This window comes from Accipiter gentilis, chromosome 28, assembly GCF_929443795.1.
Source record: "Accipiter gentilis chromosome 28, bAccGen1.1, whole genome shotgun sequence".
NCBI classification, from domain to species: domain Eukaryota; kingdom Metazoa; phylum Chordata; class Aves; order Accipitriformes; family Accipitridae; genus Astur; species Astur gentilis.
In genome coordinates, this window is record NC_064907.1 from 15483064 (window position 1) to 15497087 (window position 14024).

Consider the following 14024-nt stretch of genomic DNA (forward strand, 5'->3'; position numbering starts at 1 on the left):
CATCCCAGCAAGCGGCTCCTCAGGCCACAGATTCCAGCTGAAATGGTGAGGAGCTACCAAGGAGCAAGAAAAAGGTGCTCTGACCTTGGAGACAACCTCAGTATCACACAGTCAGCGTGGGAGACAGGACCTTGGGGCCTGTGGTTTGGGGAGCTGTTTTCCACTCTTGATTTTGTCACAGAACTTTATTATAGTCATTTCCACAAATGTAAAATAAGGGGAAAAACAACTCTTCCATCCCACAGTTAGCGTGAGGAAAAACTCTACCTTCACAATGAAAGCCACAGCTACACGTGGTGATGCAGTGAACATGCTTATTCCTGGGACAGGGTGAGGATAAAGATGCCCATCTGTCTTGGACATGATCTAAATGGAAATTGCTATTTAGGACATCATTGTGCACGGACAGTACACAGTTATAAAATTTATGTGGGTTTTTTTACTATAAAGGCAATAGGGATTTTGCTGCAGAGCATATAAAAAAAACTTCAGGCGCAAGTTCAGCTAGGGACACCTCTTCACTGAAATGCAAGAAACAAAATGATGGTTGAGGTTGCTGTGGCATGAGGCCTCTGCCCTTTCATGGCCAAGGATGACTCCACGAGCCCTGCTTCAGTCTAGCAGGCAGCGAGCAGCGTAGGTCTGTTCCCTGATACCTTCAGTCCCAAACTGCGGGTCCCTAGAAGTACAGAAGGAGACCCAGACCTTCACGCAAGAGAACCGTGAGACAATGCAGGTAATGAGGACACCGAATGAGGGGCCACCTATGCCAGACAGGAGGAGAGGCCCTGAGAAAGGACAGCTGAGCCATTTTTTCCAGAGACCCCAGGGACCGAGGCTGGGTCACACACCAATCTCTGTTGAGGACGTAGGTGTTGGGGAGCCCGTGGATCATGCCATTCATCTGCAAGGCAAGATAGTCAGGTTCAAGTGATTAATATTGACACATCGAGTGATTGCTTTCATGAGGCACGTAATATCACGGCGTCTTATCGCATGAGCCAAAGGTCCAAGCAGCTGGAGGGTCTCAGATGCACGCACAGGAGGTGGGAGACATGCCGGGCCTCCGGTGGCACCCTCACCTCCCAGGACACCCACGCCTGCCCCTGCCTGCGCATGGCCCTTCGGAGCAGGCCTCCCCTCCCGGGCGCCCCGGGGGTGCATCTTCCCTCAGCAAAAAGGCTACAAAAGGTTAAAACCAACAGCCCCAACCCCTGAGAGGGAGAAGCCGGGGCAGCAGTGGAGGGTCCGGCTGGGCCCGGGTACGATGTGCGGCTGGGGGGGGTGCTCAGCCAGGCCCCGGTGACCACGGCTTTAAATACTAATACTTTTGCTAACACGAGCAGGATGTGTGCCGGTGCCTGTGCCTTTGGGGAGGTTGGTTTGATGGTGGTGGCAGCGTCTCACAGCTGACAGACCACAGTGTCCTCACAGAAAGTGCCCTTCAGGCCTCTGCCCCTGCTGCAGCCCAACGCCAGGCGCCTGCGAAAGTCACCGGACGAAGCTGTGTAGCCTGGGACAGACAGGGAGAACCTGGATGGTGGACCAGAGGGGAACCACCACCTCAAGAAGTAATTAAAATGGTTATTTCTGAAAGTAAATCCCAAGGCGGGCAGCTGCCAGACCCATGTTATGATCTGTGAACCTGAGGGCTCAAAGACAGTAGGTAAGACCGCCAGTCAGTCCGCTGAGTTTAATTACAGAGAGGCATTCCGCATTAACTCAGCAGACATGCACATGTAATGCCTATCCGTTAAGGATCGTTATTTCCTCTCACAGGTGTAAAACTGAGCAACTGGAAGCGGCCACGGCCAGCATGAAGCCCGAGCTCATGTGAGCGCTTCCCCCGGCACACCGGCGCGGGGTCTGCCGCCGTGGCATCGAGGACGGCATCCTGCTCTCCTCGGGGCGAAGGTCTCTGCTTCTGGATGCTGGTCGGCAACGGCGGAAGGTAGGTGTTAAAATCGGTCGTGGTGGGAGACAGCTGTAGCAGTTTTTGCAGACGTGGAATAACATCTGTAAACACGCAGGTGGGTTTCCAAGCTATTAAGGAATGGGCTGCACGTAGAGCCCTCTGGGAATGCAGGCTAATGAAGAGATGGGCGTTCATCTGGGCACACATTTATACTGATGTCCTGGTTTCGGCTGGGATAGGGTTAATTTTCTTCCTAGTAGCTGGTATAGTGCTGTGTTTTGGGTTCAGTATGAGAAGAATGTTGGTAACACACTGTTGCTTTCAGTTGTTGCTAAGTAGTGTTTAGACTAACTCAAGGATTTTTTCAGCTTTTCATGCCCAGCCAGCAAGAAGGCTGGAGGGGCACAAGGAGTTGGGAGGGGACACAGCCAGGACAGCTGACCCAAACTGGCCAAAGAGATATTCCATACCATGTGACGTCACGCCCAGTATATAAACTGGGGGGAGTGGGGCTGGGGGAATCACTGCTTGGGTACTAACTGGGCATCAGTCAGCGAGTGGTGAGCAATTGCATTGGGCATCACTTGTATATTCCAATCCTATTATTATTGTCATTTTATTATTGTTATTATTATCATTATAAGTTTCTTATTTCCTGTTCTATTAAACTGTTCTTATCACAATCCACGAGTTTTACTTTTTTCCCCCGACTCTCTCCCCCATCCCACTCGGGGGGGAGGCAGGGGGAGTAGGCAGCTGCATGGTGCTTAGTTGCTGGCTGGGGTTAAACCATGACAACGGAGTAAAGTGAGTGAAATTTGTGTTCATTCATTTAGACCAATGCCTAATCCTAGAGTTACTGTTTCATAGCTGCACTTCAAGAGCTTCTGTTTATATGTGATATGACTTCTTTAAAAGCAGGTAGGTGTTCTTTGTTAGTTAAAATATTTTATTTTCTTTGTACTTAATTACCAGGGAATTGAAAGCTGACGTTTGTTATGTCTAGGCTTGGTGAGCCAATTTCCTGTAAACTATTCCCTGAATGCCAGAGGTATAAAAGATGTTCCATTAATACAAGCTGACGTGAACAAACCACCAAAGAAGGCTTCATTGTTCAGACATTACTAACAGCTTAATTTATGATTACCTAGTGGAGACCGTGATGGCACAGTTTACCACGCGCTGGATTCACATACAACAGTGCCTTTCACTGAAACACTGCTAGTAGCAATGTTGAGCAAGACAAAGCTAACTGCAGTCTGTAAGTTAACTCATCCAAATGCTTAGCATGGCTACTTTCAATTACATCATTTTTTTCTTAATTTTATAATCTTTGCCCGAGGATTTGAACCAGCTACTATAAAACTTGTTTAGTTTTGTATAGTTGTTTGTTTGAGTTTTTTTTAGCATGTGACATAGTGCTGTTTAATAAGCAGATGGGAAAAAGAACTCCCAGGAAAGAAAGTGGAAGCAAAGATAACAAATATTTCCTGGGACCACCACATCAGGTTTGTGTGCAAGCTCAGCATCAAGCCCCCACCTTCCTGGGGTCTGAAAAGAAGCACTGACTGCAAGAGACACAGCAAGACTACTTTCCCCTTCATGGTATTTTATGTAAGTCCTATTACCTCATGACGGCACTTCAGTACCTACTTACCATGTTTCTCTCCTGTCCCCTATAAACCCCTCACCCAAGAAAAGCTCTCACTAAGGAGAATTCAACTGCAGTCTGTACAGGGAGGGAATCTCTGATCTCTAAGGGGATTCAGAGAAATAATCCCAGTGCAGTTTACATCTTGTTTCCTTCCAACACTAGCTTAAACCTAAAATGGAAGGGTACAGCAAGTCTGACTGTAAAATATCACTAAATATATTGATATACATATTACCATTGGAATAGAGAATTATATATTACTTTGGAATACAGAAAGTCATCATATACAACAATTCAAATTTTGGCCACAATCTCAGGCCATTAATGAGGCCTAAAGTCCCTTTCCAATAGGAGTCTCATTCCTCACATCCTGGACCAAACCTTGCTTCAGATACCTTCGTTTTTAGACAATCATTCCCTTACTACAGGATATAAGATCGTCCATGGTTATTTTTAACCTACACACTACAGTCCTATCATAAAGTAGCCATATTCTTCTAACACCACTGCCCTGCTTGCCAGCATCCCTGAAATACCTCCTGGACCCTTCTCTAAAACCTTCCTCCCATCAAGCCCCCATTGAGACTCTCCTGGTTTTGCTCTCTGAATTGTAACACACTTGTTACAGACTCTACAACACTGCTTGCAGAAGAGCTCTGTGACTGCTTTGTGGTTACCCCTCAGAGCCTGTTAGCAGCAGCAGCAGAGGGCATTGGACAGCCAAGACATAGCTACATCATACGAAGGAGTCTTCAAACGTCAGAGTGGAGAGGGAAACATGTTTTTTCATGCTGCAAGAATTTTTGAATTGTTTTTCAAGTTCAAATATAATAATGAGATTCTTAAGCTGGTTTATGACTTGGAAAACTTTTTAATTATGTTAATTTACATTTTAATAACGGTAAAGCATTTCGTTTCACATTTGGGCTTCTAGTTTTAATACTAAACTAGCATTTTAGAAAAGTTTCTGAACCGTCTTTTAAAAAAATGAATATAAGATATTCTGACAATTTTAAAACAAGAAAACTCAAATGAAATAAAAGAGCTGGCAAAATATTACTTTTGTTCTCTGGAAAAAAGCTTTCCATTTCAACAAATTGTAGTTTTTCCACAGAAAAAGCATCCTTGGCCAACTCAGCTGCACATTGCATTGAGTACTTCCAGGTGTGACACGTTCCCTTGGTTTCTGCAGTTGTTTGGAAGGCAGAGGCTACTCATTCTGGAGTCTAAAACCTCTCAACCTGAAAAGAAAGGGCAAGGATGTCACTCTGGTAATAGGATGTGAAGGAGTCTTGTCTAGTGTATGTCCTGCCCACTTTGTATTTCTTCCTCTTGCTACTTTCTGAGAGGAGGTGCAGGTCAGTATGTTAATGCTGCATCAGAATGGTCCTCGGCACGAACGCACTTCTGTCATCCAAGACGCTCTCTGTTCCAAATACGAGTCTAACCAGCTCTGTAGGGTTTCAGGAATTTAAAACTGCGATAAAGAGCAACACTCTCAAATCTACAGGTCCATGGGACTTTTGTCTGCTACATCACCAGCCAGTAAGACAGGTGTTTTAGTTTGAGTCTTGTATATATCGAACTAGCTGGGGAAGGAAAAGCACAGTTCATGAACTATTTATATGAGAATTGCTATGCCCAAAAGAACTCAAAATGTATTTCTTACCCATAAAAATAGATGGGGGCCATCATCTACTTCCACTATAGGTAGTGGGAAATGGTATTTCATTCAGAATCTACATACATTTCTATGGAACATTATTTTCTTGAGAGGAAGGTGATGAGACAAGAATGTGCCCTGCTTTTCAGGAACTGGGGAGGAGCTCACAGGAGGAATAGCAGAAGATTATCGGTGAGTTAAATCAGCATATGTCAGGAGGAAAAGAGCATTGGAATCAATAGGCATTTTCGTGCTGTCTACTGTCAGTTTTGCATCAGGCTTTATAGTCTTAACTAAGAGAGTTTGCTCAGAGTAGAGCAACATGCTAAGTTAGCAGAATGTCTCAGCAAAGCAGCAGTGCAAAGTAAGTCTTACTAGACAAAGGAACAGCCATTAAGCTGAAGGCCATTGCAAAAAACCCCCAAAAGTCTAAGTATCCAAGAATTACAAAAGCTTTGGGACAACTACTGCTGTAGTAAGCTATCTCAAAGAAAAAGTAAATAAAGTGTGGAGACATATAACTGCAGCAGTCAGTGCTTTGTGCTGCCTTAACAGCTATTGGGATCGATGCCCTGCTACATATCTTTCAGCTTAAACATAGCCTTTGACTTCTCAGTTGTGGACCATAGTAACACACAGGGGCAACACGCTTTGAGAATATGTTGAGAGTGACAGACATTAAGAATACAGTGAAGGTGACGACTGCTAGCACAATCTGTGGCATTAATTTCATTGTTTCCTTCCTGGTGATTCTGTTTTCTTTCAGCTAGTAAGATGATGGCAGATGACTATGATACAAGAGGTCTCTTAAGGCCATTGGTGTTCCGTCTCCATGACAATGTCCCCGCAATAGTCCGTGAGGTTTTACTGGAACGCGGCTGGACTGAATTTGACAAAAAGGAGCAAGATGATGCAGACTGGAACCTGTACTGGCGGAACTCACCTTTCCGCATGACAGACCACCACAGCATTAAACCATGGCAGAGACTCAATCACTACCCAGAAGCTGTCCGGATCACCAGAAAAGACTACTTGGCAAGGCATCTGAAACGTATGAAAGGAGCATATGGATCAGGTCTGTATGAATTTAGTCCAGTGGCATTCATCATGCCCAATGACTATGTCAAATTTATAGCAGAATACAGCAAGGAGAGACAGTCAGTAGGCAGAAGACCTAGCTACTGGATTTGCAAGCCTGTGGATCTCTCCTGTGGAAGGGGCATACTCATTTTCCAAGACATTAAAGACTTAGTATATGACTGTACAGTCATTGTGCAGAAGTACATTAGCAACCCCTTGCTCATTTCAGGGTATAAAATGGATCTGCGCCTTTACGTGTGTGTCACCAGTTTTTGTCCCCTCACCATTTACACTTACAAAGAAGGACTGGTGAGGTTTGCCACTGAAAAGTTTGACCTTGGTTCTCTGGACAATGTCTACGCACACCTAACAAACACCAGCATCAACAAATACGGAGCTTCATATAAAAAATATAAAGAAGGGATTGGCTGTGGCTGCAAATGGACATTCAGCAAATTTCGTTCTTACCTTCGAATATCTGGGGTTGATGACATGGTCCTCTGGCAGAAGATCAATAACATAGTGATTCTCACCCTGCTTGCAGTAACCCCCTTACCAGTGGCTTCCAATTGCTTTGAGCTCTTTGGCTTTGACATCCTGATTGATGACAAATTCAAGCCGTGGCTTTTAGAAGTCAACTACAATCCAGCCTTATGTTTAGACTGTTCCATTGATGACACTGTGAAAAGAAAACTTCTTCACGATATTGTTGAACTGCTGAACTACAAGCAGACTGATACTTTGAGGCAAAACCAAGTGGCCGGGATAAAGGCTGGCAGAAGGCGGGTGCCCTGGAGCACAGCTGGTGAGAGTGCCACCGAGGAGACTCCTGGCGTACTCATTTGCCAAAAAGTGGCTAAATGTACTTCTGCTTCTTTTGTACAACCTGCCCTGCAGGCTGCAAGAGGATCGATTCGTAAGGTGGCTGCCCTGACCAAGAAAACTGCCAGAGCACATCCAAGAAAAACACTGACCTCCCAGCTGCGGGAAAGGATGAATATGCCAAAAATACCTTCCCAAGCAAAAGCTGAAGCTAAAAATAAACAACTCCAAGGAGCTAGGTATTCTCCGCACAAGTCTGCCCAACTCAGTCGCTGGTTACCTACACCTGATTTCTGCAACTACAAGTCAACCACACGCCCCTATTTCCTCTCTGATAAAGACCAGAGGCCTATCCCCCGCGTAGGAGATTTCGTCCTTATTTTTCCTTTCAATGAAGCTGCACTTCAAGCTTGCAGGGGTGGGACAGATACAAAGAGCATCATAAAGGAAATAAACAAATTAGTGAGCAAACGGTTACCGTCAAAACAGCAGAACACAAAGAAAAGGGTAGGCTATTTAACTTCTGTGTAACTTTATGATGTTAGGTTATATAGACATATCATAAATGACAACTTTAGCTGGAAGGAGGTAGATGTACCCTGAAATTGTATTAGAAAGATATCTCAAACAATACACAATTTTAAAATTGTAAGTTAGCAATTACCATGAGAGGTTATTCTTTAAAATTAAAGTACTAATTTTTTAAAGTAATTCTTGCAATATTAAGGTAAGCCCAGAATAAAAATGGAGAATTGGATTTCTCAAAACATCTTCAGAAATGGCAGTCTTTTAAAATTATTTTTCTCAGCAATCTTTGCTTCTTTTCTTTTCCTAACTAAGGGGGCTTTATGAGTTGAAAAACTGGTCACATTACACCAGGGACCATTAACATGCACTCAGTTTACAAAAGTGCAGTTTACAAATATGAAAGACGCAAAACTATTGTGTTTTCAAAGAATCCAGTGAGCTTCCCGACATTCATTTCTGGAAATTAATTTTGCATTGTATGAAACAACAGTATGAAGTAACTTTCATTTTATGACCAGTAGGTTTCTGTAGAAATTCTTATGGGAAGTAATTTTAAAAAATCTATATACTGCTCCAGTGTTTTGTTTCAGATAAACTCTTAATAAAGAAATAATTAGGTTTCCCAAGGTAACAGAGAAATTTATTATCAGAGAGCAGAATATAAACTGCAGATATCACATTCAGAAGACTGGATCAAACCTCTCTCTCACATTAGCCACCTGATGGGTCCAGTAGTTAGGCAGCTTTGTTTTGCTTGCAATACAACTGGCAATCAGCTGTGCATGGAAAAATACTAACTCTGAACTGAGGCATTTGAGATGATGGTCAAAATACTGCCCTTTCCTTGTATATCTTTGCTGCCCCCAACTGTCTGAATGGAAGTAACTCTGTTCAGAAGTCACAGCGTATTCTAAATTTGGATCAAAATTGAGGCCAAATACTGGCTGCAGCATGCTTCCGCTAATGCCAGAAAACCTGTGGAAAGACGAGAAGTAGGGTTTCCCAACTGTGTTCCATCTCCCTGCAGGACTCATAAAAATTTGCTCACTATAAACCCTCTAGGACAAAAAACATAGTAAAGTAGGTATGTGTATTGCTACAGTTTAAGTACATATGCAGTCACACTCAATTTGGATTATTTGTGTTCCTACAACTGTGAACTATAGCTGGTAGAGCCATTAGTGCTTCTCGTTAACTAATGCAAGTGCAAGATGGAGGAGATGGGGTGTGAGAATCAGCTGTGAAAAATAATATGGCATGTGTCATAAGTGGTCTGTGAAGGACTCCCAGTTATAGCATACCTGACAGAGCTTGTCATTTATGTAGGTGTTCTTCTGTCTCCTTTTCAAACCAAATTTGTGCCCCTTATTTCAATAATCTCTTTGCTGTTCTACTATAAAATATCACTTGAAAAACATGTTTTGGTAAAGACAGTAGCCAGACGTGGGTTGGCAAAAGTACTGTGAAATCCTCAGCAGTCTCACCCTTTGATTTCACCAATGGAAGGTTTGCTGTTGATTTGCCAGAAAGTAGAACCAGGCTCATACTTAGGTATCATTAAAACCTGCCTGTAAGCAGGTGCTAACAAGGTGAAAGCGTGCATCAGCAAGGTGAATGCATACATCAGCAAGGTGTTTGCACACATGCATCGCTGCACGCATAGTTTTAGAGGCTGACTAGCACATATCCCCTGTGTGTTACACCTGTGCAGGACCATAGGCCAAATTATTCCAGAATCAAAATGCTTCCTGCAAGTACAGTCGAGAGTGCTTAATGAAGCAAGGAACAAGCAGCATACAAATTTGTTCCTTATTTAATTTAGAAGGGATTATATACACAGGTTATTGAATGGCAAACAGCCATTTAAAGCTAAAAGCTGCAAACAAAGCCTGTTTTCTGTATTACTATGGAAACAAAGAGAACGTCAGCATATTTACTGGAGAACAGGGACCTTTTGTTAAAAGGAATTCCTGGGAATAAAAACAGTGGTCCTTTAGAAAACATGAGTATCACATCTAGTTTCCCAGCCAAATTGAAAATATTAATCACATCCACTTTTTTTCATGATGCTTAATTGAGGAAAAAAATCAACATAGGTTCATTTTGGTCAGCATAAGGCAGCACTGAACTGAAATTCTTAATGAAATATATGGAAAAGAATGATATCTTGGTTTTCTTTTAATTAGTTTCCTTTTACAAAACACATAAAATATATCAAATATTTCAGTAGTGAAAAGCACAGGATTATAAATTGTTCATTTGTTATACAATAGTAAAGGAAAAACAATGCAATTTTATTATCACACGAGCCGACATCAAACTGCATAGATGTTCACAGCATCATAATTAAATTCATAAACTGAAGCATGTGTATGATCGATATTAGCAACACTTCTTGCTTTATTCAATCTATTTCTTCCAAGGATGCTCTGTAATTTGAATGGTGATTTGTCGATAGACTGACCCACTGGAAACTGAAGAGAAGAAAGAGCAATTCCATAATCTTGCCATTGTTTTGCACTTAGGTGTGAGAAAAGGCTAAAGCAGCATGCTATGAAAGTGTGTTTGTTGCTATAGGAATTTGAAGGGCATAAGGAGATAATTGGTCTTCTCAGTCAATGGGCAGGTAATGAGCTGAGCTCTACAGGGGAAATGCTTCAGTGCTTTGGAAAAATTCAAGACAGATGATGGACAGGCAGTCTACAGGGAAGGCAGTTGAAAGCAGCATCTGATAAATGATAAATCCCCCTGGGTATCAAGTGCCATCCAAAGAGCCTTAAAGCTGGAGAGATTCACTGACCAGAAATATTTCTGCACTACTGGAAGAATAAAGGCAGTAGTGGGAGAGGTTAATTCAAAAACAAAGCAACACAGAGGAGGTCTGAGGAAAGACTGCTGGAGAAAGAAGAAAGGGCTGTTTCATCTGGAATAATGACCAGGATGGAATAAACATTACATTTTGTCTTCAAACGCACCAGACAGAGTTCTTAGATTATGACCATATAATTATTGAATAATTTAGGTTGGAAGGGGCATCCAGAGCTGTTCACTCAGCTCCTGCTCAGGTTTTGGTCTAACGCACAGCTCATGATAAGACCTGATACACACTGGGATCTTCTGCTCTAAAGAACCCAATGAAACTGAAAACATTAATCGCTTCCACATTTTTCCTGATGGTTAACTGAGAAAAAAAACCCGCCACATAGATTTGTTTTAGTCAGCATGAGGGAGCAGTGAAGTGAAATTCAAAAAGCTTTGTAAATTTGAGGTTCTTATGCCATGCTCCTTAACTGTAGTTACTTTTGTAATTAACTAGCAGTAAAACAAGGGAAAGTGTGATCAGTATCCTGAAATGAACGCTTTGATGAGAAATACAATGGGCATTTATTTTAATGTTACATACACAAGGAGAGCATGACTGCATCTCCTTCAAGTCTCACTCAAGAGACATTTCATTTGGGTAAGGTTATTCGAAACTAAGCACCAGTCACTGAGCCAACATGAAGCTCAGCACTACAGATCCATCCATTCATTTTCACAAGGCTTAAATCTTCCTAACAGTTCTGACCTTCCAAGAAAATGGGTTGAGCTACTTACGCACAGTACAGCCCTTTGAGGGGAGGAATCACTTCTTATCTAGGCTGATACTACCCTCCTCATCTTTGATTCGAACTCGCCCAGTGGAGTATTTGGTTTCCTGTCTGCCATTGCAGTACACGGTTTTTACGGTGCCATCTGGGTACTCCCGCCTCTTGAACTGCACAGTGTGAATCTCCTTCTGGCCGTTACTGAATACCACTGTTTTATCTCCATTCCTGAAAGAAATAGCAATGACTGAAGCAATGAGAAGGCACTGTCTGTTATTAACCTATCTCACTGAGCTGTCTAATGTGACATGATGAAAGTGGCAAATAATGTCAACTGGAAACTTTCTCACATAAGTTATCATATCTTACACATCTATCATGTGTAAGAAAGCCCTATTGTTGCTTTTCCTCATTTTACATGGAGAAATAGAGAGATAATACATGAAATGCCTTGCCCAAGATCAGAAAAGGAGACAAAAAGCTAGGAATAGAGCTCAGGAGTCCTCATCCTGAGTCCTTCAGTACCCACATTGTTAACACAGACAACTGGTGATCTCCTAGCAAACCTGGCCAGTGTAAAGTTCCATGGAAATAAATGAGGAATATTTCACAGTCACTTTGCAGCGATAAACGGTCACCTATCACCCAAGGTGGCAGTGAACAATCTGCAGTGCCTCATTGTAGCAAAACCCTTGTTATCTTACAAATCCTTTCTCCTTTCATCTGAAAATTTCCCAGCCATGCAGAATCCAACCACAGGTTTAAATGTCAGTATCATTGTACCTGTGTCCAATGCCTGGTTCCTGTCATTAACAGAAGACTTACTTTTCTACTTTTACTACTGTACCATCTGGGAAAAAAGTTTCCTTGAATCCATCACTATAGAGGCATTTCACTGTGTGATCTGGGAACACAATTTCTTTTGTGCCATCAGGATAACGTTTTTCTGTGGAAAAGAAGATGTAACAAGTCTGTCTAAAATTTCTTTCATGTTGCTTTACACAGAGCTAGATCAGATTTTTTTGGACATTGTAGTGAGGATAGAAATGATATCCAGCATACTACTAAAGAAATTAAAGAATCAAATAATCAGATAATCAAAATTAGAAGAGAGGCATTTTCATCCCATTATTATCTTTGCTTTGCAGGAGGACACTGAGCAGTAAAGCGATGGAATGTATTCAAAGTGAAATGCAAAGACAATGTGAAATGAGAAGAAAATACCCAATCTGCTGGAGTCAGAATCAGACAACACTTTCATAATAGAAACCTTCCTGCACATACAGTTCACATTTATGAGCTCCTGCATACCTATCTGATTATTAGGGAACTGCAGCACCTCCAGGCCATCTGGATAAGCAGTGTGCGTTGTCTGTGCATCTGCATAATAATAAATCTGGAAGGAGAGTGAAGTGTTTGCAGCATGTTCACAATATTTGCATAAGCAGATTCAACCATAACAACACGCTTAAAAATAAGCCATCTCAGAGAAGTCATTTCAAGGTCATTTTCTGTATCTGCCATCCATAAAAGTAGCTATGTTTGCATTACTGTTCCTTCCTCTCATTCACACACACCCCTCCCCTCATGGCTGTGTCTAGATGATGCTACTTTCATCTCTGTAGCATACAAGAGAACAGTGCACACATGAAAGTCATCTTCCCACCTTTTTGCTTTGGCTCCCATCCATGCACTATTAATTTAAAATAGTCCCATTGCTGCCAAGGCCTCATTTATTTTCACTCTAGCTCACATTATTATTAACTATTTATATTTACATAATGACAAGAGGGAAGAATCCCCTGTGCTACCTACCCTACAAATGTATAAAAACCAGTCCTTGCTTCAGACGGCTGCCCCTGCCCTTTGCCTTCTTTCAGTCTCCTTTCATCTGCTTGGCCAACTACGCATTTGTTCCTTCTTTGACTGTTACCTTCATCTCTTTCCACTTTTGTCCTTGTACATGAAGCAGTTTCACTGCTCAGGGTTGTTATACCAACACCCTTCCTCATCAATTTCCGCCAGAACCAATAGATCAAGATAAATGATAGGACCTTGTTGGAAAATCGTTTAATCATTTTATTTTCCTTAAAGAAAAAAAAGTGTTACACACCACTCTCTGATCTGGCATGATCTTCTTTACATCTCCATTGAAAAAGCTAATTGTTGTCATCTTTTTATCAGCACTGATCTCTTTTTTAGTACCATTGCAGAAAGTGATGATTCGACGTCCGTCAGTAAGCACCTCTTCTACCTTCAAACACATAAAGCATCTAATGTAAATGAAGTCAAAGGAAATGAGTAACATTGCACTGCCTTCCAATCAAACTGGATCCTGAAGTAAGTCATGCTATGGCTTTATATTTCAAAAGCTATCTCTGCAGCACAGGTACATTATTTTTGCCTCGTTTGTGTGTAAAGAGGCCAAAAGTAATTTTCACAAAATGAACTTACTTCTAGCACTGGGCCCAAGTTCCTACCCCCCCACCTTGTTTTTCTGTTAAGTGAGGTAAGGCACACAGCCCTATGGCAACAGGGAAGCCATTCAGGTTTTTTCTTGACCAGCTTCAGTGAGTTACTGTCTGTACTCATTTCATACATGCTGATATACCTTCCACAGGTCATTCAAGAGACCCTGGTTCTGGATTGTGTGAACCAAAATGATTGAACTCAATGTATTAACACAGACTGCTGACATACAGTAACAACCATTTTATTCCAAGTAACATAACCCTGTATGGACAGTCAGTACTACAGAATTAAATGTGGCTGCAT

The 14024-nt window shown here is 42.1% G+C and overlaps 2 protein-coding genes across 2 annotated transcripts in view; one reads left to right on the forward strand and one right to left on the reverse strand.

The window, feature by feature from the left end:
* Positions 1–6006: 6006 nt before the first annotated feature.
* On the forward strand, positions 6007–7665 carry TTLL2 (tubulin tyrosine ligase like 2). The gene has a single exon (XM_049830969.1). The coding sequence runs from the start codon at positions 6007–6009 to the stop codon at positions 7663–7665; it is 1659 nt and encodes a 552-aa protein (XP_049686926.1).
* A 3622-nt stretch (positions 7666–11287) lies between these two features.
* LOC126051567 (centromere protein J-like) overlaps positions 11288–14024 on the reverse strand; it is a 30699-nt gene continuing 27962 nt past the window's right edge. The window contains 4 exon segments of the mRNA XM_049830962.1: positions 11288–11477; positions 12075–12195; positions 12561–12645; positions 13363–13503. Of these exon segments, the coding sequence (XP_049686919.1) occupies positions 11288–11477; positions 12075–12195; positions 12561–12645; positions 13363–13503 (537 nt within the window).

Bases quoted from the DNA above. Each gene is read 5' to 3' on its own strand.
- TTLL2 (XM_049830969.1), top strand. From the start codon at position 6,007: ATGATGGCAGATGACTATGATACAAGAGGTCTCTTAAGGCCATTGGTG.